General features: G+C 52.5%; 11 protein-coding genes across 11 annotated transcripts; 2 read left to right on the top strand and 9 right to left on the bottom strand.

The window, feature by feature from the left end:
- Window positions 1–786: 786 nt before the first annotated feature.
- AA0111_g2299 (hypothetical protein) lies at window positions 787–1728 on the bottom strand (the record flags this gene model as incomplete). The annotated part of the gene is made up of 4 exons (XM_028648054.1): window positions 787–1233; window positions 1290–1433; window positions 1484–1521; window positions 1581–1728. The coding sequence occupies 4 exons, from the start codon at window positions 1726–1728 to the stop codon at window positions 787–789; spliced, it is 777 nt and encodes a 258-aa protein (XP_028510258.1).
- A 340-nt stretch (window positions 1729–2068) lies between these two features.
- Window positions 2069–3217, bottom strand: AA0111_g2298 (hypothetical protein; the record flags this gene model as incomplete). Its single annotated transcript, XM_028648053.1, has 1 exon — window positions 2069–3217. One exon carries the CDS (start codon window positions 3215–3217, stop codon window positions 2069–2071), a length of 1149 nt encoding a protein of 382 aa, XP_028510259.1.
- Window positions 3218–4619: 1402 nt separating this feature from the next.
- On the bottom strand, window positions 4620–5796 carry AA0111_g2297 (hypothetical protein; the record flags this gene model as incomplete). Its single annotated transcript, XM_028648052.1, has 3 exons — window positions 4620–4953; window positions 4999–5512; window positions 5598–5796. The coding sequence occupies 3 exons, from the start codon at window positions 5794–5796 to the stop codon at window positions 4620–4622; spliced, it is 1047 nt and encodes a 348-aa protein (XP_028510256.1).
- Window positions 5797–6699: 903 nt separating this feature from the next.
- Window positions 6700–8002, bottom strand: AA0111_g2296 (hypothetical protein; the record flags this gene model as incomplete). Its single annotated transcript, XM_028648051.1, has 5 exons — window positions 6700–6774; window positions 6820–6981; window positions 7026–7532; window positions 7653–7703; window positions 7751–8002. The coding sequence occupies 5 exons, from the start codon at window positions 8000–8002 to the stop codon at window positions 6700–6702; spliced, it is 1047 nt and encodes a 348-aa protein (XP_028510257.1).
- Window positions 8003–9224: 1222 nt separating this feature from the next.
- On the top strand, window positions 9225–10552 carry AA0111_g2295 (hypothetical protein; the record flags this gene model as incomplete). Its single annotated transcript, XM_028648050.1, has 3 exons — window positions 9225–9299; window positions 9354–9671; window positions 9908–10552. The coding sequence occupies 3 exons, from the start codon at window positions 9225–9227 to the stop codon at window positions 10550–10552; spliced, it is 1038 nt and encodes a 345-aa protein (XP_028510254.1).
- Window positions 10553–11172: 620 nt separating this feature from the next.
- On the bottom strand, window positions 11173–12169 carry AA0111_g2294 (hypothetical protein; the record flags this gene model as incomplete). The annotated part of the gene is made up of 3 exons (XM_028648049.1): window positions 11173–11649; window positions 11700–11990; window positions 12041–12169. 3 exons carry the CDS (start codon window positions 12167–12169, stop codon window positions 11173–11175), a joined length of 897 nt encoding a protein of 298 aa, XP_028510255.1.
- A 1045-nt stretch (window positions 12170–13214) lies between these two features.
- Window positions 13215–14648, top strand: AA0111_g2293 (hypothetical protein; the record flags this gene model as incomplete). Its single annotated transcript, XM_028648048.1, has 1 exon — window positions 13215–14648. One exon carries the CDS (start codon window positions 13215–13217, stop codon window positions 14646–14648), a length of 1434 nt encoding a protein of 477 aa, XP_028510252.1.
- Window positions 14649–14836: 188 nt separating this feature from the next.
- Window positions 14837–16046, bottom strand: AA0111_g2292 (hypothetical protein; the record flags this gene model as incomplete). Its single annotated transcript, XM_028648047.1, has 4 exons — window positions 14837–14953; window positions 15027–15132; window positions 15179–15895; window positions 15946–16046. 4 exons carry the CDS (start codon window positions 16044–16046, stop codon window positions 14837–14839), a joined length of 1041 nt encoding a protein of 346 aa, XP_028510253.1.
- Window positions 16047–16643: 597 nt separating this feature from the next.
- On the bottom strand, window positions 16644–19438 carry AA0111_g2291 (hypothetical protein; the record flags this gene model as incomplete). Its single annotated transcript, XM_028648046.1, has 3 exons — window positions 16644–17029; window positions 17087–17479; window positions 17530–19438. 3 exons carry the CDS (start codon window positions 19436–19438, stop codon window positions 16644–16646), a joined length of 2688 nt encoding a protein of 895 aa, XP_028510250.1.
- Window positions 19439–21334: 1896 nt separating this feature from the next.
- AA0111_g2290 (putative metal ion transporter) lies at window positions 21335–23948 on the bottom strand (the record flags this gene model as incomplete). Its single annotated transcript, XM_028648045.1, has 3 exons — window positions 21335–21452; window positions 21503–21658; window positions 21709–23948. 3 exons carry the CDS (start codon window positions 23946–23948, stop codon window positions 21335–21337), a joined length of 2514 nt encoding a protein of 837 aa, XP_028510251.1.
- A 668-nt stretch (window positions 23949–24616) lies between these two features.
- Window positions 24617–26351, bottom strand: AA0111_g2289 (hypothetical protein; the record flags this gene model as incomplete). The annotated part of the gene is made up of 5 exons (XM_028648043.1): window positions 24617–24845; window positions 24910–25322; window positions 25372–25666; window positions 25731–26072; window positions 26125–26351. 5 exons carry the CDS (start codon window positions 26349–26351, stop codon window positions 24617–24619), a joined length of 1506 nt encoding a protein of 501 aa, XP_028509981.1.
- Window positions 26352–26830: the final 479 nt, after the last annotated feature.

Below are 26830 nucleotides of genomic sequence, written 5' to 3'. Positions count from 1 at the left end.
GTCGCACCAGAACTTTTCACATTTGCTACACTGTAATTCTCCTCAAGGGTCGCGTTTGTGCAAGCCAGCGTGCGTTGCATACGCGCAAGAATCCATAGGTGCTTCCATGCGAACCAGCCACGGACATGTCCGAATGGTATACAGGTCCGAGCGCTCACATTTCTTTGCGTGTTGTGTCACACTATGGTAGGTTGAGAGTAGCTTGTCGCATTCTTCGGGCAAGGTATCCTGCAGATGCCAGTGTACAAGTCAGTGAGGCCCTAAATGCATTCTGTGAATTCACAACCTACCTTGGCGTGCCATCGTGTAGTGTAGAAAGAGACTGGAATCCTGAGCAGATGGGACGCGTTACCCACGCAACCTACATTTCGCTGCGCGTATTAAGACCTATCGGGAACAAAACTTACCGCGCTCTCTTAAGCTCAAAATCAATTTCTGCTCATTTCCTGCCAAGTTGCCTAACCCCCCACGACTGATGTATATGCTATCGAAAGGAAACACTGGATGCTGAGAAAATATAACATCTAAGGACTGAAATCAACATATGGAAAAGGAACCTACGCAGAGCATGAGCATTGCTGAACATTAAGTAGCAGAAGAATACAATCAGGTACCCAAGGAAATAGACTAAAGACGAGAATGCGTCTAGTCAAGAGTGCATCTTTGGATTATGTAATTCTAGTGGATATCGAGTAACATGAGATGCCGCTCGTGAAGGTCGCATGTTTTTTTTTGAGCCGCTTAGTACTATGATGAACTTTCTTATGTTCCGCCTCACACGTGCGCTCATTGTCCGACGTTAGTGAAGCGCAAGTACTTCTTGACCTCCCTGACATCGCCAAACTTCTTCCTCGCATCCTCAGTGGAGACACTGGGCGGTACGATGACGTCCTGGCCCTTCTGCCAATCGATAGGTGTCGCAATACCCTTCTTATCTCCTGTCTGCAAGCTGTCGATGACCCTAAGGACCTCTGCAGTGTTCCTGCCCGTGCTCGCGGGGTACGACATTGTGAGGCGAATCTTCTTTGCCGGATCGATAATGAAGACCGAACGGATTGTAAAGGCGATGCCACCGTTCTTCTGAAGCGCGTCGAGGTCGTCTTGCGAGATCATATCGTAGAGAAAAGCGACGTGGCGATCTGCGTCAGCGATGATTGGGAATTGTACCGTGGTGTTGGACGTCTCATTGATGTCGTCGATCCACTGGTCGTGCGAGCTTAGGTCATTGGCGCTCTGCAGTATACGTCAGTAGGCTGATGTTAAGCCACCAGAGGTACGATGAGACGTACCAAACCAATCATCTGGACGCCTCGCGCATCAAATTCATCCTTGAGCTTTGCGAAAGCTCCAAGCTCAGTTGTGCAAACGGGAGTGAAGTCGGCAGGGTGCGAGAATAGGATGGTCCACTTGTTGTCCAAGAATTTATGGAAGTCCTGTTTGAGGTCAGTATATCTTCCACAAACAATTTGTTGGAGATATCTACCATGTCGCCATGAGTAGTCTTCGCCTGAAAGTTGGGTGCTACGCATGGTCAGTATGATTCACCTCTTGACTTGGAATTCTCTCCAAGAACCACATACCAATGGATCCCAGTCTCAGTCGTGGTTGCTCAGCTGGGAGCGCGAATCCACGACGGAATAGCGGGGCAGCAGGGCGCTGTACCCTTAGTGCAGGGCGCGCTGAAGAGCGAAGAGCTCGGGAAGCTGCACGAGGGAAAAAAGAAGCCATTGTGAAGTTTGTGAGAGCAATCAGGTGCCTGAGGTGTGTTCTAGAGCTTTGGTGCGGTGTCTATGGCGGCGATGTAGATTAGTAAATCGGGGACTTTTTGATATGGCGTCATGTCAAATGAAATGGTCCGACGGTCCGAAATCGGCTCCCTTTGCCTCTCCGTACTGTAATGAATTCATCGCTGCAGAATGTTCGGCGCGCTGAACATCGTCAGCGTATGACAGTGCCCAAATTGATGTTACGCGTACAACAGCAACAACTCTGCCACACGTGTGCCACGCGACATGTTCAACATGACGTCAGCGCGCGTATTAGCATCCGCTAAGCTACCGATCATGTCTTACGCACTTCCATCTACTTTCCCATCTTTGATGGTTATCTCTAATTCGTCCTCTGAATCCAGCATGATTGGAACAGTCCAACTCTTCCATAGACGCACTGGGACCTTCTCGCCTTCTCCCTCCTCTTTCCTCAGCACGTCGCGCCACCATCGGCAACCCTTTGGATGCATTCGAATCTTGTATCGTCCGTCCTCAAGGCCCTTCATCTTTGAGCTAATATCGACTACGTTAACGACTGGGGCTTCAGCCTTCAAGATTGACAACTCATCAATCGTCGGTCGCAGGTCGGCTTTTGAATCCCTCAAGTGGCAGATGCTAGTATCGTGATGTCCGCGCACTATTTCACCAGTTGCAGCATTGACGACAAAGAGGCTTGACACGGGCGATTGTCGTTGCTTTGACTGGTCGATGATCCTTGGGCGGTTGTCGAGTGTGTCAGGTTCTGGCGCCGAAGGACCCCATGGGACGAGAAAGTTCTGGTGCCCCCGTGGTTGTACGGTCACAGTCTCAGAGCCAGTATTGACAACAGTGACTTCCAAGGACGTACTCTTGACTAGATGCATCCTCACCTCTAGTTGGGGTGGAAACGTCAGGTTATCAACAACCTTAAAAGCTGCATGGCCGTGAGAGTAACTGTTTACCAGTTTCGCTTCCACACCGTCTCCGTCGCTGTCGGAGAACTTCTCTGGGTCACTGTACACCCATTTTTTAACACCAAGGTCGCGGCTTGCGAGTTTTATCCTGTATCCTTTTTGCGGCTTCAGGACTAATGCTAACACCCCCTGGGGATCGATAGCACATAGGTATACCGTGAGATCATCTCTCCAGTTCTTTTTCCGGTGGATCGGAGACGGAACTGAGATGCAACCTGAGTTGCTCTCATCCACCTCGCCCATCGAGCTTATATCCACTTCAACCCACTTCGTAGATTCCCCAGGGCGTTCTTCGTACAGTGTAAGTAACCCATGCGTCAGGGCGTAAGGCACATCGAAGACTGAACCAGCCGTTTCAACGAGTATTGGTCGAGGGTCTGTATCGGACTTTTGTAACCGACAAAGACCAAAGACCACACTGAATGGTAGCTTTCCTGATGTATCGAAGGCGTTGTAACGACTGTTGAGCTCTACGTGAATCAGAACTTTGGTCATTTTGGTTTGTATTGACAAAAGCAGAAGAGCCTGTTGATGCCAAAGGAAGTGAAGGGAAGAGCGTTCTTGACTATGGCCTTCGCCTGAAATGACGTCAGGCAAGCACTACGTGTAAGCCGTGGTGTGCCTTAAGGTGTCAACGTGAGTCAGATATTTCGAACGGGCGACATAAGGGGATCCAATCCCAGCTATCCATGAACAATACCCAATAGTCTAAAAAGCGCTTTTCGGATTGCTCGACGTGTTCACTGTTGCGCGAGTTCCTCTTCTCGACGAGGAATGACAGGTCAAAATCGGTATTGACTGGAATGTGTACAAGTACGGTCAATAAGCCACAGCTTGTAAGGTGTGACTCTTATTCGACCTTAGATACCTGAAACACACGTCGCCTCAAGCAAGTCACACTGTAGTGGTGGTCATATATAGCTAGCTATAGAATGTCAAGGGTGGTGAGAATGAACGCAAAGAGCTAGACCAGTTATTTTTGATGGTTCCCCTTATGAAGCGCAATACGTCAACAGATGTGATCAGATCCGACAGGGCGCCATATTGAAGTCATTCAATGCTAAATACGAAGCTGTGCTTACTGGCTTACTAATGGTTGACAGCATTTTCGACCATAATGGATACCTCACGTTCTCAGGATTTTGAGAGTCTTCCACTATTGACTGCTCGCATGAAGCGGGCCGGATGGTTGAATCCTGCAGACAAGGATAAGGAAGTCTTGCGCCAGCAGTAGTCTTATGCAACACAAATCCTTGCAACTCCTAGCGGTAGTGTCGATCATTTGAGACTATATCATGGATCCGCTATTTTGGCAACCGAGTGCTTGGAAGGTAGCGCGGTGGCGCCGTTGAGTACTTTCACTTCGGAGTGTTCGTCAATTCATTAATTGCGGGTATGGTGACGTTGTCTGCACCGAATTGGTAGATACGATTCATAGTTGCAAGGCCGAAGACGTAGTGATTAGTATGCTAGTATTGGACGCGTATCAGCATGCTTCAACTACCCGGAGACCATGCCATTATGCTTGTCTAGATTGGGTGGGCCCAACAACCTTGTCCATCTCTGTAGTGTGTGATTCATTCCACGATCTGCGTAGCTGGATTGATTCCGCCACATTTTGTTAGCTGTAATTGTTTGTAACTGCAGCTGCCTTGTGTCGACCGTTTTGTAATTCCGAATTATAGAGATATACCCGCTGAGACGCTTATCAATAACCGTTCTTGGAAGTGAACTGCCGATATCATGTAGTTCAACAAGCATCCTGTGTCCGACTCTTTTGTATAATTGTTCAAAAACACCCATGACAAGCACGTCTTGTCTACGCCAATCTTACACAAGGTATAAAAGTACAGTAACGCCGTCCATACGCCTGCGATGGAGGAGGTTGTTCAACCCTTTATTGGTTCTCCTGCTTAGCTTGTTGTTGTTGCTGCTGCTGTTGCTGCTGCATAGCGTTCTGCCCCCAATTCTGCTGCAGGCCTGCGCTATTCGGTGGTTGTGAGGTATTCGAGTTGATGCGCTGTGGTCCTGGTGATTGCTTCATCTGGGGAGTTTGGCCTTTCCATCCCGGAAACAGCTCCTGGAGCTTGGTATACAGCTTTGCGAGCTCGGCGGGGGCGGCGGGAATCGACATTATGGCAGGCCCAGGCTGTAGTTGTTGACCAGGCTTGGGCACCTTCTCGGCGTTCTGCGCAAGGTATGCGAGGTTTGCCTGCAGGCGGCGCATGTAGCTGGGCTTGTTAGCTGAGACGGCGCGTGGGAGGCGGCGCACTCACTCTACGTACTCCTTGGATGGCTGGGGCTTATCGCCTTCGGGCTTCCCTTCTGGCGTGGGCCCTACTTGGCCGGCCTTGCCCTGCACCTGGAGCTCGCAGACCTCCTTTATGAGGATGCTGTTGATGTCGAGGAGGGTCGCGACTCGGTCGGCACTGCGCGCCTGGTTGACTGGCGACACAGGCGACGGGGGCACCTGCTTGACTGGCGTGTGGACCTGTGGCGGCTCGGCCTTGACGGGCAGCTGGAGATTCATGGGCTGCTGCTGGCCGTTGGTCTGCATGCTACTGGGCGACTGCTGGGGTTGGGGCGTCGCAAAGGGCGCCTGTCCGGTGGTGCTCGCGGGGGAGGCCGTCTGGCGGTTCTGGGCAAACTGGTGGTGGGCGGGCGAGGGCATCGTCTGCGCATAGGGCGCGTTGGAGTAGGGGCTCGGCGACGACAGCTGGTGTTGCTGCTGCTGCTGCTGCTGCTGCTGCTGTTGCTGTTGTTGCTGTTGTTGCTGTTGCTGCATGGCGGCTGTTCCATGGTGTCATGTCAGCCAGGAACGCGCCCATTTGCGGCCATGGGGCAGATCAAGAACACGCGCACGTCACTGGCTTACCTCGCTGCTGGAGATATGGGGCTCCTGGCTGGATTCCGTTGCTGCCCATGGCGCCACTCATGCCCGGGAAAGATGCGGTCTGCCCATATTGTCCATGTGGGTTGCCCTGTTGCTGAAGCCGCGCCTGTGCATCAAATTGGGCGTGTTGCGGAGAATTGGCGAACTGGCCGCCATACGCATTAGGGTTATTGAAATCCATTGTCGGCACTCATTGGCCACGTCGCACAACTCGGATTAGATTGATCGGTGGGTTGATGGGAGAAAACGTGCAGTTCGTGATAAGCTTGGGTTTCGGCTCTAGAAGCTTTGCAACCCCAGCTCAGGCCAGCCGAGCGAGTCATCGTTGGCCTTCTTCTCCCTTCACTCCAGCGCGACTGCGTCTTTCACGAGCGCAAGCAACACTTGCAAGAGGAACATGGAAACGGCCCAAATTCTGCAGGACTGTTTACTGCATCGGCGTGCAAGCATGTCCTAATGCAGCGCCTTAAGCAACCTCACACCTTCCGCATCCTTGTCACATGGGCCCACAAAAATGCTTGACATATCCCCCCGCCATGGGACGAGACGCTTCCAGATCTGTCACCAGGTACGGCGGCCTGCCATTAATACCGGGCCTGGGGCTCTTATCCGGCATCTAAATAAACGGCCACTTGCATGTGCCATGTCCCTGACTCCTGGGAAAGACGGGGCCGCCATGGGGCGATTTGGAAGCAGCACACATCTCTGCCTTGTACCTCACATTTGCTATCCCTCTCCCTTGTGCACTCCTGCCTCATCTGAAATCGCCACGTTGTATTCGTGATGAGCTTGGCAATCGAGTGTAGCTACATCATAGGTTCTCATCCTGCGATTCTAAGCGAGCCCTTAGCTCATCACGCGGTGTGTGGATGGCCTCGTTAACCGGGTCCCAGTCCTCAACACTCCTTCCAGTGTGTGTGATATATCCATGTGGCTGCATGACGTCGGAACATGGCGCCGAAGAGGAAAGTCTCGGTGTAGAGAGCGCAAAACGTGATCACTCCTCGGGATCTACAGTACATATTTCGGACCGAAGTAATATGTATAGATACCACTCCACACTGAACATGTGTAAACCCCTTTGTTATTCTTCAAAGACCTCTTCCTTTGTGGGCGTCTCTTTGCGGCGCAGTGCTACAAAGTACGCCTCTCTTGATTCCTGGAGCCAGTCAGTAAAGAACGTCAGTCGCGCAACAAGACGTACCGCGCGTGACGACTCGGGTTTCTCTCGGTATACTTTGGCAAAGAGACGCTTAAGCTTCGTCTCAAACGCCTTTTCCTCTGACCCCTTGTAGTACTTGCAGAGAAAGTGACCGCCAGTCTTCAGTGTATCGAATGCGAATGTCATGGCAGCCATGCACAAGTCCTACAAACATTAGTCAGGCCGAGGCTGGTCGCAGAGACACCTACCATACTACCAGCGTGGTCTCTAAACGCGTTTCCACTCGTGTTCATCAACCTAGAATATGGGTCACTAAGGCTCTTCTTGTAGAAGCCGGCCGTTTGGTCCCAGGGTTCTGACATGTCGCTGAGCACAACGTCCACTGCTCTGCCTTGCCGCGCATCCCTCTCCTTCAACGAGAGCCTTGACAGATCCTCTTGGTCTGCGTCACTACCCTCTGCTAGCCGCCCGATCGGCTCGAGTTCTGCACCGTCTAGATGAGCTTGTCGCTCAATATCAATGTACCCACGTTCCATGTCGTCCAGCTCTTCTTCGGTAACCCCCTCATCCGCCTTTGCAGAAACTTGCCTCCTAAGTCGGCCCAATTCTGGATCTCGGACATAGGCTCGAACCTCGTCCTGGATCACAGGTGAGAGAAAATCGCCTTGTATAGTGGAGACACCTCTTGGTGGTTGTGCAGGTATCAAATCTATACCTATGACGCGACCATCTGGGGCAGTACGATTTGCAGCGACCTGAAGAAATTAAGATGGGATCGCTTGAGCAGATGTGTCCGTCAAACCTGAGACCATGACCCTGGTGCAAATCCCTGGCTTATATGAGCTATATCATCTCAAAAATGTATACAAACTTACAAGATCAACAATGGTTTGTCCGGGTTTGAATAGCTTGTGCTTGCCGTTGAGCTATTGCATGTCAGCGACTGTGCATCTGTCGTAAAGGGAGCCATTACCTCGAGCAACTTGAATGCAGCGCGGCTCTTTAAACCCTGGACTTTAGCTTCTTTGGAGAAGAAGTCCCTGCCTTGACGTGACTTCCATTTGGTCGAAGATGAAGACGAACGACGAGATGAGGGCACATTTCTTGGTTGACGAAAGTCACGGGTCGCACATGTTGAGGCAAAGCAGGCTGATGCTACTGGACGACATGTCGATTCCAGTAGCAAGCTATCGGTGAGCTGCCGGAATAGGCGACGTGATAGCATAGAGGAGGCGCAAAGGTTGAGCCTTCGCCTTCGCCTTTGCCCTCGCAGGTCTTATACATCCTTATCGATAACGGACATGAACAACAGCTCGACAGGTCAGTTGTAGTATTAGCTCTGCAGAAAGCCTCCGGCAGAAGAGAACGCAGCTCCGACGTCGATTTGTTGCAAGCGACACCATCATCATCTTTACTAGAGGACGCCTGCTGTGTTTGCAATGGCGAGCACTCATCGGGGCTGCAAATGAGGTCATCTCCGGATTATTATCGTCTTTGACCTCGGAACCTCGCATCGTCTACAACCTCCACGGCCGATATGTGTACCCCGCTGTCCTCTAGAGTCTAGTGAGGACGCTATCTTAACTGGGTGTGGGGTCGTGTGCTCAGGAAAGTGTATACTCTGGATGCCTTCGTGATATGTGGTGACAGAGCGGTAGCATTCCGGAAGCGAGACGGTTCCGCATGTGACGACAACCATCTCAGACGAACAGAGCGTACCAAGGTCATGAGCAGCATAACTACAGGACAACGACCTGCTGCGTCTCTAACAACAGCTGATATAAAAGGGGTGACTGCGCGCAGCTGACTGTCATGCCTAGTAAGGGGTGACTGAGGCGCAACGCCAGTTTCCCTCGACCTGCCCTTGTGTTCCCCTGACGTGTTGCTATGATGCGCGTCGAATCATTGTGACTTGGGGTCAGCCCTGTGATTCTAGTGGACTCGTAGTCAGCCCCATCAAGGGGCTGACCCCGGAAACAGACGACGACAGGTGTCAACCGGGGCCAAGTATCGAGTCGCGAAAGACCGGGCTGACAGCGAGTACCGTGGTTGTTATAAGCATGTCTGATGGCATTCGTTGGTTGGTGGCGCTAGCCTAAAATCTGCTCCTTCCTCCCGCGGTATCCTCAAATCTCCACTACCAAACCATCCAAACACGACAACACTAACGAGCCACAATACCCATGACACGCGCGCGAAGACACCTCTACGCACTCATCTGAAAACTGCCTTGCATGGAAGATCGAACCCACCGTGAATCGACAAGTCCTGCTCACCTCATACGGCCGGAAATCTGTCTTCACCTCAGCAACACCAACTTCCGATGACCTCGACATTCCGTCGCGCGATCTTTTCTTTGCTTCGATAGAACCTGTCCCTGTCCGGACAATATACACTTCACTTTCTAGGGCAGCACCGCCACGTTTCCAGTAACGTCGACTTAAGCCATGTCGAAACCATCAGAGAAGCCGCAATCGCAAGCACCTGCAATCATGAGCGACGAACCGGGCAAGGGCATAAAAGTAAGTACAGGACAAATGTCTAGTCACAGAATGTCAATTGACCGCTCATCGCAGCCCCTCGGCACGCCAGACATCACCAGCCTGCAGCGCATTCGCCAGGTCTTCGCGCAGCCAGTCCTGGCTTCTTTTGTTGCTGGCGGCGTAGCGGGCGCTGTATCACGAACTGTCGTATCCCCGCTCGAACGCCTTAAGATCTTGTTTCAGGTCCAGAGTGTTGGTCGCGAAGAATACAAAATGTCGGTCCCCAAGGCACTGGCTAAGATGTGGAGGGAAGAGGGCTGGAGAGGCTTCATGGCCGGAAACGGCACCAACTGTATACGCATTGTGCCATACTCTGCTGTGCAATTCAGCGCATACAACGTCTATAAGCGAGTAAGTCATTACTCTTTCCTACAGCGTCTTTTTTTTATAGGTTTCTCGCGAGCGGTTTGCTTCATGAACTCTGCGTCAGGAGGAATCAGAAAGGAGAGGGGTGACGGTAAGTTGGGAAGGACCTGAAAGCCGGAGAGACGGAGAGCGCTTTAGGGGTGCACGAGGACATCAAGGAATTTCAATGAGAATGATGGTAACGGGATTTTCCCCAATTTCTCATAGCTGACTTGCCCTAGTTCTTCGAGAGCGAACCAGGCGCGCCCCTCGATGCCTATCAGCGACTACTCTGTGGTGGTCTTGCTGGTATCACATCCGTAACCTTCACTTACCCGCTCGATATCGTCCGCACCCGTCTATCCATTCAATCCGCATCGTTTTCCGATCTCAAAAAGGAAGCTGGCCAGAAGTTACCGGGCATGTGGGCGTTGCTTGCGAATATGTACAAGACCGAGGGTGGCATTCCGGCGCTATATCGTGGCATCCTTCCCACCGTGGCAGGTGTCGCACCGTATGTCGGCCTTAATTTCATGGTCTACGAGATTGCCCGTACAAAATTCACACGCGACGGCCAGAAGGATCCCGGTGCTATTGGCAAGCTAGGAGCAGGTGCCGTCTCCGGTGCTGTCGCGCAGACCATCACATACCCGTTTGATGTTCTGCGGCGGAGATTCCAGATCAACACCATGAGTGGCATGGGGTACCAGTATGCGGGAATTGGCGATGCTATCAAGCAGATCATCAAGACCGAAGGCTTTAGGGGTCTCTACAAGGGTATCGTACCCAACCTTCTCAAGGTCGCGCCCAGCATGGCTAGCAGTTGGCTCAGCTTCGAGATGACACGAGACCTGCTGATGGGCAAGTTGAACTCGGGCTTTTTGTAGGACAAACAGTCCAACATGACCATTATCGAACCGAACTACAGCCCAGCGCATTTACTTCTCACTTCGCATCACGAGTACTCTCCGGACTAGACGGCAGGAATCTCATGACGAAGAATCTTTTCCGAAAAGTTAGATACACGACTTCGTCTACCGACAGCAGGTGACATTGTATAACGCCAACGACAGCCTTGATTACAACACATCAGCATTGCATTTGGGACCGGCACGGCTTGGGGGGTTTTGTTTTTGGGAACCCCGTCCCATGGATATAGCGAAGGCGTTTGACAGGATTGTAGCCATTGCAGGTTGCACAACATTGCATGCACATTTCTATTTTAATCGTTTTAGAAGTCGAAAACGAACTCGGCAAGGAACAATTATGGATGATATATAGAAGCATTCGAGTCCAATGAGTGAACATGGCATGGCTTGTACAATATTGAGAAGTTAGGAATAATGTAACCACTTATACATTAACATCAACTTGTGACACATGCGCATGTAGATTGTTGAACAAATTTGGTATTTGAGATGGTCTACATGACGCTGCTAGAAGATCAGCCCCCCAAGACTTTTACTCTGGATGCAAGGGAAGATGTTACAGTATTTACAAAAACCCTCTATAGCTCACCGTCCTTCCTCAAAGTCTCATTGCCCCAGGGCTCACTTGTCAAGCAAGTGAGACCGCCTGCTGGCTCACAGCTCTTCCTTCCGCTCAATGGTCCTGGTGATGGCAGCTTGGCACCGCCAGCCGCGTATCCTCGTCCCTGCTGGTTGGCGAGAGCCTCGCCAGCACCTGCCTCTACGTTGAGCGATCCCTTGCCAGATCCGCTCGCCAGACCCTTGTCTCCGGGCTGCGCACCGGTGGTTTGAGCGGCGTGCTTGAGAGCCTTAAGCAGGTTGACTGTTGAGTCGTATGTGAGGTCCTCGTAGTAGTCGTCGTTAATTTGGACCATGGGCGCGTTCGCACATGCACCAAGGCATTCTACCTCTGAGAAAGTGAAGAGGCCATCCGCAGTAGTCTCGCCGTGGTGTACACCCAAGACGTCTTCGCAAGCCTTCATAACGGAGTCACTGTCGCAAAGCATGCATGGGGTCTAGATGCTGTCAGCTGCTGCCCTTGACGCCAAGCATAGAGTCAACCCACAGTTGTGCAGACCTGGACGTGGAACTTGCCCACTGGGTCCCGGTTGTACATGGTGTAGAAAGTCGCAACTTCGTACACACGCATTGGTGGCATCTCCAGTATCCGCGCAACCTCGTTCATGACGCTGATGCTGCAGAATCCGTGCTGGCGTTGTCCCAGGTCGAGGAGCGGCATTACGGCGGCCTTCTTGTACTGCGAGGGGTATCGGGAGACAATCTCTTGGATGAGTTCCTCATTTTGTGGCGTGAACTTGAAGGGAATTTTGAGGTTATTTTGGGGCGTGTCGCGGTGCTACAGATATGTCAGCTCGGCTTTCAGCGCAAGACACAGAAAAGACATACGACGTTGAGCGAGCCGCTCTCGTTCCATGACGGCCGCGATACGCTGAAAGCCCGCCATTGAGCCCTCTGGAACTGTCGCGAGGCCCGTGGGGCAATCCTGCATGCGAGGGGGACGAGTCTTGAGGCCATGGTGGGTTGTGCTGCGGGCTGGAGGCGATGGCGTCGATTGAAGATGTCAACGATGAAGCTCATCCGAAATGCCAAGTCAATCTACAGGGGCCGTTACAATCAGCCGCCTCTGATTGGCTGCTCTCAACACCCCACTCCATCCGGCCTTGCACGCCTCTTCACTCTTACTCCGCATAGTTCAGGTCTTCTCAAACATCGCTTCATGCTGGATATGATCGATAGTATTACCTGATCGCCGCTCTCCCGAGCATGCATGGGTCTACGAACTCGCTGTTTGAAACACATTACCGCCTCTGCTGCATCCAACCATGCCCAGTATAGCTGAGCCCGCCACGTAGCTATCCCCACCGACACCGTCGTCTTGCATGGTGTCGTCTCTGCACACTGCGGGAGCTTCATTTTTCTCTGGCATAGGCGGCATTCTAGCCTGCGGGTTCCTTTGCTGGCAACGTCCCCGTGTTAGCCTGTGAGCGAAAATGGCTCGGTACAGAGCCGCATCGATGCTGATGGAATGCGCCTACGGCGGTCAACCACGTCTGATAAAACTGTGGGTCTGCTAACACATGAGCTGGGAGCACCTCGCGACCTTGCAACTTTTGGGAGTAGTAGTCGGTGGGCTGAGGAACGCACAGTATCTCTCTTTCTGTGCCGTCGTAGGTGGAGAGACACCGCAGACAGTGCATCTGGCCAATCGGCCGCTGCTCGCCTCATTGACGGCGCTCTGCGCGGACGCAGCCGCGACCGCTGTTTGATGAGTTGTACTGATGTTTGTATGTCAATCCGGTGCCTTCACAGGCTTAGAACAGCATCCGCTTCTTCCAGCCTTGTTTCAGAGTCATATGATGCAGCTACGTGTACGAGGCCATCACTCCTGCAGCACTTCACTAGTACATGGGGGCGGTCAATATCCTCGGCGTATAAGTATTAATCACTGCTATCACAACATTTCCTAGTTTTCCTCTCCACAACCCCTCTCTATACCCCATCGTACACTGCCGACTTACCTTCGTGTTCGTCTCTCAGCCCATCCACATCTACGCTCAAGATGTGCAGGTACACAATAACAATACTTGAGTGCGGCCACAAACAGAATGATCATGTCGACACATACAACTGCCCCTACTTCGAAAGAACTAGCGTCAGCTGTGACCGTGAGAACCCTAAAACAAAAGACCGCTGCACGATAAAAACCTGGAATGAGAACGGAATCTGCAGTAGATGTCTCCGCGAAAACGAAGAAGCCGCTATGCGCCGCGACCTGGAGAGGGAGAGAGAATTCAAACGCAGGGAAGCCGCAGAAAACGAGGAGGCTCTGCGACGTGGTGAGAGAGAACTCCTAGAGAAGAACCGCAGGCTAGCAGATGAAAAATGGCGGGCCGAGAAAGAGGCCGAGGAACAAGCCAGGGAGAGAAGTCGTAGAGAACAGGAGAAGAAGAAGGCAGCAGAGGAAAAGCGGCGGGCTGAGAGGGAAGCTGAAGAACGAGCCAGAGAGAGAAGCCGAAGAGAACACGAAAAGAAGATGGCAGCAGAGGAGGCACGCACAAGAGAAGTCGAAAGGCAGAGTAAAGCAGAATACGAAAGACAACTGCAAGAAAGGCTGGACCAGGACATGCAGATCATGATTCAAAAGTCCTTGGACGAAGCCGCACGGAAGAAGAAAGAGGAGGAGGAAGAAATGCAGAGAGCATTGAGAGAGTCTGCAAGATTGGAACATATGGAGAGGAAATACCAAGAAGACGCAGTAGGTTCAGGCATTGAAGATTGGAAGCAGCATCTACTAACCTCACTCCTTCCACAGATCCGATCTACCAGAACAGACGTCCCAATAAGGACAGCTGCGCCGCCCTCACCACCCGCCACTCCACCTATGAAGAGCATGCCACCACCACCACCTCCAGCTCCAGCTCCAGTTCCCAAGCCCGCAGTCGCCAAATCTGCTCCCCGTCCCCCACCAGCACCCAAGCCCGCTACGGTATCCAGGGAAACAAACTACGCCCTCCCTCCCGTCGGCGAACAGAAGATTGGCCGCTTCAAACTAGGTGGCCGCAGCGTGCCTATTCACGAATCCCAAGATATCCCCGACACACCCACAACTTCGGGCATACCCATGTCACCTTCAAGTCCAGCGCCATTTGCGCGTCTAGGTGGTGCAATTGCGCCGTCTGATATGCCCATCATGCGAGAGCTCAAGGGTCAGGTTCCGCCCGTTGTACCAGCAGCTATGGATTCAAAGGCGGGACTGAGGAAGACAGGTGGACCAAGAAAAGTGCCTCCACCGGTGCCGGAACGCATGGGTGTGGATCCCAAACTTGCAGCTCTGCTAGCGAAGCAGAGGGCTTGGGAGCCCGAGGACGACGACGAGATGGGTGCAAAGACTGTCACGCCGCCTGAGTCTCCGTCGGGTATTCAAGCACGTAGGTTAAGTCCGGTGGAATTCGACATTAAGCGCAAGTCGGGCTGGAAGAAGGAAGAGGATTAAAGGTTTCAAACTTGCATATCAGGCGTTAAGCGAGCAATGTTTACGTGATCTCAATTCATTCACGGTATATGATGTAGCACATCAAGCTTATTACAACGTCCTTTTCATCATGGACAGAATATCATCATCGGTTCTAGATGTGTCCTTCGCTGGTTCATGTCTTCACCTGGAATAAACACTAAAGAGGCTTATTCGACGTAGTATTCCCGCTTCAGAAACTCGGCGACATGGTCTACCTCGGCGTATTTAGTCTTGGAGACATCCAAGTTCTGGCGCCTCTGACCGCACTCATCAAGACTCTGACACTGTACTGATGTTAGCAATGCAAACTAGATGTAACTCCGGCTGCGAAGTGGACAGTATAGGTGATGAGTGCACCATATCAGGATCATGCTTAGCGTATTCGAAGAATGCATCGACCTTCTTGATGTAGTCTGGTGTGTTGAGGTTGTTTCGCAACATGCGTGATGAGTCGCTTGCGTATCTGGTAATGTCAGCCAGCCTTCTACTGCCCGTGAGCATACACATACACCTTGACATTTCCATTGAAACCCATGCCCTCCATGACGTTCATCACAAGCTTGGCAGAGAAAATGCGGTCGGGATGGTCGAGCTGATCGCCCTCATCGGTGTTGAGAGCTTCGAAGTAGTTCAGCATATGGATGTCGTTTGCCCGTCTATCCCGGATGATCGTTGCGATGATGTCCTTTAGATGCTGAAGAGTGTAGGTGACCTTTCCGTCCGTCGTAGAGATGTGCGGTATGTCTGCGTTGTATAGTTTCGCTAGTGACTCTTCAGAATACGCCTCGTATCCTTTCCCGGAGTATTCGCTCTGGGGAAGGCGAAGGTAAATGATCTGTACATTCGAGCGTCCGAGAAGTGGGGAGACGGAGACTGTGTGCTCCCCAATCTGGGTCGTCGTGTCGTTGGCAACTGTGACAGGTTGGTCAGCTCCGTGGCGCGTAATCAAGAAGTCGTGCAGTGCCTCACGTGGTGTTGCCTCTGTGAGAGCAGACACCGACTGGTTGTCATCTGCATCACCAGACGACGCATCAGACATGAACTTGTAAGCATTTTCGAGACCGCGCTCAAGCTCTAGCACACGAGTGTGATTGACTGCTTCACCGCCGCTATCTGCAGTAAGAACGACTGTGGTAATGCATTTGAAAACATAGAGATCGTGGTAGAGGTCTGGGTTTTGGAACAGCAGGCTGTCTATGGTGTGAGCGGTAAAGTAAATCGAGCCACTGTGCACATTAACGTTCTCATTTCACATGATCTTAGCTTTGTAGCTTACCCAGCGCACTGCAGAAATGGTGATTCAGCAGTGGCGGGTAGCGCTGTCACCAAGAGTGTCAACAGCGCGGCGAAAAGCAAGAAGTAGCGTGGGACAATCATATCGACGAGTAAGCAGCGTCAGGGCGGTACGATATGAGGAGAGTAGGTGAGATCGATTCGAGAGCGATAGGAACGTGTTGTTGAAAGGGTGCGGCTGCCGGCGTGAGGGTGAGGTTTCTCGTCGCGCCGAGCTGCAATGCTTACAAAGGAACAGCCGTGACAACAGCAGGGAAGGCGCGCCAACAAAGCCAACAGACTTCACCACTCCTATCCCAGTTTCTCAGGGTAGGCAGTCACGATTGGGTCTCAGGTACTAACGAGGCTGTAGTCAAGCAGTCCAGTCGTGGCCATCTGTGCGACATCTTCGAGATCCTTAATAGTCTTCACCAAGAGTTGAGCCCATCTTGCAAACAAAAGAAGATAACATTTATTACATATGTACCAAGGGAATAGTATTAGAAATGAGAACAAGAATGCATCTTGACACCGTGATATCGTAAACTCATTATCATGATCGAAACCATCTTAGAACGCCATATACAAAGTCTCCAGATATAGGGAATAGATGAGTCAAAATTACGGACCACATTCTTTGTGAGCAAACGACGTAGAAAAAGAGAATACATGACAGGAAGAAGACTACTCGAGCAAAAGTCGCTATCGGAATATGCTCTGCAAGACACTCTCCAATTGCTTCGCCAGCGGATCCTCAGGCTGCTGACGCCCACGCTCGTCAAACCGTGGTGGGAGTTCAATGGTGGCGTCAGACGCATCAGACCCAGGACTCTCAGACCTATGACGTCTCTTGCGTGCTCTACCAGACTCTCTCGTAATGTCTGATCGGTCGTCGTCTTTACGTCGTCTGTGACGTTTGTGGCTGTGATCGTCCCTGTGATCGTCCCTGTGTCTGTGCTCCCTATCAGAGTCAGGCGAAGGCTCCCGTGAAGGCTCCCGTGGGGGTTCCTCTTGTGGGTTCAGGTCAAATTTGACGCTCTTCTCCTCTGTTGGCGTCGGGCTTGGGCTACGCGGTTCGTCTACGGGACCTGTTCTAGTATCAGCAAGGCTATCCAATTCATGGGCAGGCATCGGCCTCAACCCACCACGCGCAGAAGCGAAGTTATAGTGCTCGTTACCGCCATGATCAGGAACTGGAGCACTCACATTGTCACCCCCACGTCGTGGCTGACCATAGTAGGGTTCATGTTGCTGTTGATGTTGAGGAGCATACGGATTGCCGAGATGTAGATCTTCGTGCGGTGGGTTGACAAACTGCGATGGATGATTTGGCTCATATGCGCTTGGAGGGGGAGGGTAGTCTGCCGGATTGTACGGAGGGTATGGGTTGTTTGGGTTGTGGTCTACTGGAGCAGTAGGGGGAGGGGGGAAGTAGTTCGATTCAGGGAAGAAACGAGAGTCGTTAGGATGGGCAGTGGATGGCGTGGGACTATCATAGGGGCTGTAGGTGCCAGTGGAGTAGGCTGAATCATCCTCGCCTGGTGATGTTGAGTATGCTAATTGCGGTATGGGCGAGGGGTGGACTCACGTCGTCGTTCAGCTTCCTTCTCGGCCTTCTTACGGTCGCGTCGCTTTGCTGCTTCATGAGCAGCCAAACCAGCAACACCAGCAACCGCCGCCGTCTCTGCGACCGTTCGTGCTCGACTCTTGCTTCGGCTCCGACTTCGACCATCAGATGACGAAGAGCTTCGTCGTCTTCTGCTACGGTGCGAACGGCTTCGGTCCCGGCTCCGGCTCCGGCTTCGACTTCTGGCCGGGCGATCGGTGTATACCGGATCACCACCGTACTCTACTAAAACAGGTTCACTCACTGTACTTCCACGCCTGCTACGGCTACGTCCGGTAAGGCGGGAGAGCACTGACCTCGACCTTGAGCGCGACCTTGATTTGGACCGCGATGCCGCCCTAGCCTCCTTTTTAGCCTTGCGTTTCTCATAGAGTCCAGTAACAGCTGCGCCGGCGACACCAGCAGCAGCGATTGGCACGCCCTGTCGGATTCGGCTGGGCGATCTTTTGCCCTTGCGCTTTCGAGACTTGCTGCGGCTACGTGCAGCGAGACCGGCTACAGCAGCAGTGGCAAGACCGACTTGCGCTGCTCTGTTGTTACGGTGCTCAGGGTCTAGGTGTTTGCTCGTGCTACGAGACCTACCCCTGTCAGATCCAACAGCTGAGACGGACCTATGTCTTCTTCGGCTCTTCCTAGAGCGTGATCGACCTCCGTGACGCGACCTGCTTCGGTGGCGGTCTTCTATGACCGTGACTGTCTCCTCTTTGACCGCCGTCTTGTTCTTGTTTCTCTGTCCAGCGGCATAGGCGAGGGCTCCAACACCAGCGAGAGCAGCAAGCGTGCCCAACTCCTTTACTCGAGACTTACTGCGGTGACGAGACTTGCCGCGTCGGCTGCCCCTGCCTCGCTCAGAAGAAACAGACCGAGATCTATCACGGTTGTTAAATCTATCGAGGGCCACAGCACTCACAGCACCCAATGTGCCGTAGCCAAGGGCATTCCCGATGTTGCCTCCAGCGGCTTCACCCTTCCTCTTGCGATGATGTCTGATGATCTGTCCTGCGGCAACTCCGGCAAGAGCGCCCGCAGCAACATCACGCTTAGTTCGGGTCTCGCTTCCACCCCATGTGTCTTTCTCTTTGTGGATGTAAATATCATCGTCGCTGTAGTAGTTCTTATCTCCCCATCGGTGATCATATTCGCGCTCGTCGGCGTATCTCTCGTCGTAACGGCCACCTCGGTCGATTTCCTTGACCCTGCGCTCGTAGTAATAGTCTTCCTCGTGGCGCGGACGAGCAACCTGTCTGTCTTCTTCAGTAGTGCGCTCAACAAGCTCATAGGCTGGTTCTTGAATGCGCTCGCGGATGATGATGGGTTGCGGGGCCTCCTCCCGAATAATAATAGGTTGCATCTGCATCTGCATGGGCTGGGGGGCTTCATTGCGAATGTAGATGGGCTGGGGTGGTGGTTGGGGGATCGGCTCGGGGCGGAAATACTCAGTAGACCTCGAGTACTTCTCCAGTTCATAGGGTTGCTGTTCGCGTGGGAAGATTTCCCGGTCGCGCTCGTAGTCGCGGGAGATGCGAATCTCGGTTCGGGCGGGCGACGGGGAGCGCTCATACTCGCGCTGAATTCTGTACTCGGAACGCTGAGGGGAGACTTCGCGCTCGCGTTCGGTATAGTGGTAGTGTCTCACTTCTCGAGCAGGCTCTTGATGACGTTCAATGACATAATCTTTGACGGAGCGGCGGTCTTCGAAGTCGTCGCGGCCACGGTGGACGAGGCGCATCTCGGATTCGTACGTGTCTTCCTCGAGGCTGTGGTCGGGCACCTTGTAGCGCCTCACCGTGGTATAGCCAGCGCCGCTTCCACGCGCCGACGTGGTGTCCCACTCGCGCTCGCGCTCGCTTCTCTTGTAGATGACCGACATGCTGCGGCGTGGGTTCGTGGAAAGTCAAATAGTGGGGTAAGTTGCAGTGTGGTGAGAAGTGGTGCAGATGGGGACGAGGACAGGATAGGAATGTTTGTAGACTCGGGCGTCTGGTGCTCGCCTACTGAGCCAGTCGCTATGAGTCGCTGCGTTGGGTGACTGCGTACGGCTGAGCGAGGGCGGCTGGCGGGTACTCGCAGGCGTCGATCGCACGTTGGCGGGCCTGGGGTGATTGGCGAGCGTGGTGATCAACACACTCACTATCGTTGGGGATGCGCGATGCTGGTAGCACTGCGATAGCAAACGGAGGTGGGGTAATAAGAGGGTGAACCGGAGTAGGGACGAAGACGTCAAGTGTCAAGAATAGCGGAACCCGTCAGAAGACTTGATTCTGGCCTGCCCAGAGGCTGGAGGAGGTACCCTGGGGATGACGTCAAGGCCACTGCGCACCACCTCAACTGATTGCACGCTGCACCATGTGTGCCAAAACCACTTTTCTCCGACTAAATACTGGCACAGTTAGGCAGTGCACATCCGACGAAAGTCTGTCTGTCCATCTATTTGCCTCACCCTCTTTGCAGACAAGATGGGCTCACCGCGCCGTCGCAGCCCTACCATCGAGCCACGACGGGAGCGCGCGCATCGCACATCATGCGAACCACTGCCTGCAACTTGTCACATTCGCTAGAAGTTTCTTTTTGTGGGAACATAGAACTCACCGGACATTGCGCCATCACCTATGCGCATAGCCCCGCATACGGTGAGCGCTCGAGCATGTGGACGGTGCCCATACTGCCCATGGCCTTTGCAGTTCGAGCGGCTGACAACGACTCATGCCGCTGACTGCGCCTCCGCTGCCAACTCTGCTGCCTGTGACTCCACCATAGCCAAAACCGTGATAAAGACACGACTTGGGCCCAACTTGGAACCTAGCTGCAAGACGAGACTTTCCTGCGGTACCGCATGCGAAGCCCAAAAGTGAAGCGACCCAATACACCAAGGGTTACCCTGCAAAACTTATGTACAACGCTCCGGAAGACCGTCTTCTTGACGCCATCAACGGGAAAACGCATCATTGAGGCTCTTGACGGTTTTTTCCCTGACCGCAAACTCGCCGACGCCTGCCCAACGTATTGAGCACTTCGCGGCCTGCCTTGCGAACAACAACCCAGAACCTCGTACAAAAGGCCGTGTTTGCTCCCAACGTACTTCGATCGATGGAGACATATATCAGAGTGCTGTAAAGATCGAATCAGTACCTAACAGGCTTCTCCATGCAAATATCTGTCCTCTGTCTGAAAGCCCTTGTACACGCTTTCACGACCCTCAGATAGCAAACTCACATTCCTGCAATCGCGCCGTGGAAGGCTCCCTTTTGGTCCGGTGAAACGGCTGGCTCATCATGTCTTTCGAGGTGACCACATCTACCTACGCGTTAGCACACTGAAACCAGCCGCATGATGACTATTGGACATGTCTCAGCTCCCCTACACGACTCTGCAGCTTATGTGACCCTCCATTCACCGGAAACACAAAGTTGCCGGTAGCTCGAGACGGATACTATCTAATCCATGCGACTTTCCGTGTGTGCTTGCGTAAAAGAGGGGTGGCAGTGGGGGCCAAGTGTGTGCACAAATCTACTTTCAGTCTGAGCGGACAGTGAGTCGGAGCCTCACTATCAAAGGCACATGGACGTGTGGAGAGCAAACGAGTTTCACATATTAGTTGAACGACAACCATCATGTCTATACGTGGTAGTACAAAAACAAACGTGTGTACTGTCTCCATCCAAATTAGCCCAAGAGCGACCCGGCGCGCGTCAAAGCCATCCCAAACGCCGCGTGGTACAATGTATTCTTTCAACCAAATAGCAATCTACACTTTTCTCCTACTCTATCAAACAATACCATACACTCTCTTTGCGATAAAGTAGCAGAGGAGACCGAAGGTAATGAGGCCTCCAGTAATGGCCCAAAACCAGTTGAGATTCTCGATGTCTTGACCGGGAACGAGACTAAAGCTGGTTAGCATGTGATTATACCAAGATCGGGCGACTTGACTCACCAGTTCATACCCCAGATACCCGTCACAACATTCATTGGCAGGACAATCGTTCCGAGCACTGTAAGCTTACCCAGGATGTCAGATGTCTTTTCTTGACGTTCGTTCATCCTGATGTTGATCTGAGCGAGATAGTTGCTGTGAGCACGAGAGAGGAGGCTGAGAAGCAGGTTAGTTCATGGCTCTATCACTGTTCAAGTTCAACTTACTTCTCGTAGTGCCCTAGATTGCCCGTCATGGTTACAATGTGATCTTGGATATCTCCAAGGTACATGCCGATCTCATTGCGAGGTGCAATGTCCCACTGCTCGTTGCAGCGCTTCGCGAAACCCTTGATGACATCGGCCTTGTTACCCAACAAGCGGTAGAGGCTCATAACCTTCTTTCTACATTCTCCAACGCGTCGCAACATATCTCGACCACTTTCCTGCTGCGACTTCACCTCGGGAGGCTCGTCGTAGTGCGGATTGTTGTAGCTGTATGACTTTTCTTTCTCAGCTTCCTGTTCCTCTTCGCTCGAATGAAGTCGTAGTATAGCCTCGTCAATATCATCAACCTCTTCTTCGATCTTCTGTATCATAGGCGCATAAGCATCGGTGACATCATCGATAATGGCATACGAGATCCAGTCGGGAGATAGAACGAGGTAATCTGAGAGTTGACGAATACGGCGACGGACGTTCGCAGGATGCGGTGTCATAGAGAAGTGGAAGCTTATTACACCTTCTCTGAACACAACAACATACAGGTTGACAGGCTCTAGGTAGTCTTCACTGTTCTCGTCTTGCTCAAAGGTACGGTAGTTGATGAAGTAGTAGTGCTTGAAAAGCTCGACCTTCTCACGTTGCTCTTGCATCAGAATGTCTTCTGATGTCAATGGATGGATGCCAAACGTCTTAGAAATGACCTTCATCTCAGTCTCCGTGGGGGACATGACATCCAACCACCAGGCAGGCCGTGGGCCATAGCGCTTCGGCTTCTCGGCTTCAGGCTGATCATTCTTGGGGGCGTCTGTGGGTCGGGGTGTAGTCGAGCGCGTTTGCTCACCAGAGGAATGCTTGCCCTCTGCTTTCGAGGTTGAACGCGTTGTTGTTCGAGAGGCGTAGCCGTTGGGGCCTGCGTGCAGCATGTCGTCCTCTGTGTCTGAAGAATCACTATCATCGTCCAAAATTGGCGGGTCAGGGACGAAGAGGTTCCTGAAACTCTGTCCAGGTTGCAAAAGTTCGCTAATGCTTTGAGAGTGAATTGTGTTGTCGAAAGTCTCGTTGAAGTAGGTGAAGCGGTAAGGAGCGTCGCTGTCCTCGCGATGCCAGACGCGTCGCCTTGGTCGGAGACGTCCTTCTACCATGAGCGGCTCACTAACCTTGCGCATACGCATGCCCTCAATAGTCCGCTGCTCCTTCTCCTCATGTGCCCAAGCTTGTAGAACATCGAGATTGGGCCAGCGGCGGCGTCTTCGGCGACTCGTTGGCTCGCCAGTTGTAGGAGCATTCATGTAATCTTCGTGTCCCATCTCAGACATAGCCTCGTGTGGGAAGCAGACGTCTTCAAGCCCAGAAGTCGTCATACGGCGTCTGAAGTCGCCGGGACCAGGAGGCGAACCCGAGTGGCCATCCTCATCGATATCGATGAGCGCATCCCGAGACGGACTGTTGGCTCTTCCCGGGTCAGACATGTGGTCTAAATCTGTCGGGAGCATGACATCGTCTAGGCCACTAGTGGCCTCGAAGGCAGGGCTGGTGGGAACAGACGGGGGGTTGTTGACATCGTACTCGTCGAGGTTGGTCGCAGAGTGGTGGTGTTGCGTGAACAAGTCAGGCCTGTGTTCGGGCATGGGCATATGCTTTGGGCTCTTCATGGACGTCTTGCTTCCTCTTCGGGGTTTGCCGCTGTTGGAGCCATAGCTAGTGCCTGTCCTGATGTCGCGCTGAGAAGAGGCCATCAGGGGCGTTCTGTCGTTCGCATCTTCGTCGGCATCACTGTCTTGGATCTCTTCAGGGGTATGCGACAGCCGGGAGCGGCCATATGAGTTGGATGCTTGGAGGCGTTGGGGTACGTTGGCATTGGACTGACTTGCCCTCGGCTGGTACATGGACGTTACAGGTACGCTCGGTCTGCGCGTTCGGATAGTCGGTTGTTCTCTGTGATCCAAGAGCGCTTCGCTCTCGAGGCTCGTGTTGCTGAGGTTGCTGTGGGTGCGGTAAAAGCCGTTGCTTCCTCGCGACTGGCCATGGCTGGCGACATTGGCCAAGCTTGGACGTTCATCCATTGAGTCGCCTTGTGCCAGGTCGGCTCCCGCAGCAAAGGACTGACGCCGGTTGCGCCTCTTCTTTCCGCCACGGTGAGTCTTCTTCTTCTTTGGTGGCGCAGATGAAGCTTCCAGCCCTGGACGCGACGAGTTGTCGGGTGCTGCAGCAGCCGCGGACGAAGGGCCTGGATTCGATGCCATTGCAGGGCGAGCGCGTATCAAGATAACAATGGCAGATCTAGTGCTATATGACAAGGAGGCGCAGCAGTGAGGAGCCACTGGGATGTAGACACGAAGGCGGTTGGGCGAAAAGCGCGTAAGAAGTGCAGAGTGTGGAGTTCCTGCGATATTCATCTTGAACCTGGCTGGCAGTGACGTTATTATTGGATGTCCGTGCCCAGGATGTGGGTCTAGCCCCAGTCTAGCCTCTCCAACTTTGCTGGTCGGCATGTTCGCATGTGTGAACCATCAGGTGGATCTCACTCATGCCAATGCACTTCAAGCTTTTCACAAACTCTATCATGTTGCACTTCCATCCCGACTCCGATTGCCATGTCGTCTCAACATGAGTCTGGGGGCTGCTCAAGTACCTAGGTAACATCAGTCGCGTGCTCAATAGCCCGATTAGGTCGCGCCGGGACATCGCAATCCTGCATGGCCCTAGCGTTTTGATTCGACGCCATTATGCTTGTTCTTCCTACTCCGTCCTCTAATGGTAATTCCATGCGTCACTAGTCGTCAATAGATTGAAAGGAGCAAAGGACATCTCTCGATCCAGCACCAAACGCTGCATATGCATCATACCCCGCCACTCTACCATATCGAGTGGCGCAGCAGTGAGATAACGGCTTGATTCATCATTGGTAGCTCTACAAAACATATCGAAAACTGGGCCCGTAGTTTTCGACGCCTACTCTTCGTTTGCCTTCACCGCGCACTGCCGCCTCTTGCAGCGTTCCATACTTGCGATCTAGTTTCTTGTTCTCCCACACAAGAATAGTCCTCAGCAAGAGAGACAGTAGGCAGAACAGAAACATAAACCCTGCGCATATAGACTGGCCTTTCACATACAAAGGTCCCTCAGATGTGGGGTACAGCCTGTGAAGGTGGAGGTACAAAGTCAGTGTATGTCTCACGTGTGTTTCGTACAGACACAACTTACCTCGTTCCTAACAAAGGCCCACATTGCCCAACCAGGTTCAGGATGACAATACCAAAGCCTCTCCTCGTATCAGAGCCCTGATTATTTGTGACCCATGGAAGAATATTCCCAATAGCTGGGAAAATGCCGGCAGCAGCCAGAAAGACTCCAAAATACCTGGCTGCCACGCTCTTGGTTGTAGCCAGAATCACATATCCGATTCCTCCAATGGCCGTAAGGATTGCGATCATGATGCCGCGCTGCTGCGTCCGGTCTGCAATATAGCATGTAACTATAACGGTGATGAAAGAGAGGAAAAAAGGTGGTGCTGTCAACCCTTGTGCGTTGACACTCGAAAACCCCATTTCTTTAAGAATTGTGGGCAGGAAGACCGGCAAGGATGAGAATGCGACGTTTCCACTGAAGTACATAAGCTGTTGTTGATGTCAGTCAAGCACTATCGTTTCAAGTCCATAGACTTACACCGAGTATCCAGCCTTTCACATCCATCAGCCCCTCCAGAATCTCTTTCCAGTCGATGCCTCCGATTCTTGTCGCGGCGCCAGCCTGTGCCACACCACGAGCTCTCGCAACCGCCTTCTCTTCCTCTGTCAAGAACCTTGCCTTCTCTGGACTGTCTGGCAGAAAGAAGAACGCGACTGCGGACATCACCACTGTCGGTAATCCCTCCACCAGAAATAAAACTCTCCATTTTGCCATTCCGGGGTTACCACTCGTAATACCGTATGCCAATGCGCCTGCGAAAGTATTTGCCAATCTAAAGGCAGGCATATGGAGTTAGTACATGGCTCACTTGCAGTTTGTAGACAAGAATCACTTACGGAGCGGCTGATAAAAATAGTCCACATCTTAGCCCAAGTTCGTGCCTCAAATAGAAGAACGAGAGTAAGAATGGGACACCAGGACCATAAGCGATTTCTGCAGCTCCCATGATGAATCGACATGCCATCATTCCTCCCCACGAGGTTGTCGCTGCTTGCACAGTCGAAACGAGGCCCCAGACGAAAACGCAGCCCGCAGCCCACATATGTGGGGGTATCACTTTCCACATTATCGCGAGGAACCCGAAGACGATATAGGAGATATAGAAGATGGTCAGAAGCCACTGGTACTGCGGACTACTGAGACCGAGATCATCTTCCATCCCTGCGATACGGGCGTTTCTGGTACTCGACGTTAGCAATGACCTCAAGTATTAGACTCGATTCCGTATACCCAATATTCGATCTATCCAAGAAAGCGAGCAGATATAAGGCGGAAAGCAACGGGACGATGTGCGTGTCCAACTTTCGTCGCACGCGCTTCTCGACTACTGGGTCGATTTCGTCTGCCACTTGCGCGGCTGGTACTGCTTCGATATCTCCATTGTCTTTGATCGATTCGATCTTCTTCTCCCCATTATCGTCCTTGGGTTCGGACTCTTTCGACGTGAACAGCCGCATTGTCGCTGGCGCGCAATCTCAGTCTCTCTTGGAATAAAGCACAGCAGGCACAAGCGGAGCATGAGCAGGGGAGCGGAAGTATAAGCACTCACAAGACTCGTGCCGAAAGGCTTAAAAAAGTGCCGAGATCGGTACGACTACACCACACAGCTTCATGATAGGCGTGTATAGTAGCTGCTTCGGGAATAAGGTGTGACGATGTGGGGTGTGGGTGGGGAGATCGACATTGGGGTTGAGGTCCTTTGGGCGGAACTAGGCCCGCACACCGGAGTGCGGCCGAAGTCTATGTACGAAATCCTCAACGAAGTAGAGTCACCGTCTGTAGCGTAGACCAATAAATGGGTCCTTACAATCGTCATTGGTGTTAGGGTCCTGTGGCGAGATAAATGCAGTGTCATGTCACTATGCAACCGGATAAATTAACCATGACCACCATGCCCAATTGGGAGGACGCTGAATTCATGTAGACGACAACCATC

The sequence above is a fragment of the Alternaria arborescens genome, assembly GCF_004154835.1.
Source record: "Alternaria arborescens strain FERA 675 chromosome Unknown contig_4, whole genome shotgun sequence".
Taxonomy (NCBI): Eukaryota; Fungi; Ascomycota; class Dothideomycetes; order Pleosporales; family Pleosporaceae; genus Alternaria; species Alternaria arborescens.
The sequence above is the reverse complement of the archived record's forward strand: the minus strand, read 5'-3'. Positions and strand labels throughout refer to the sequence as shown.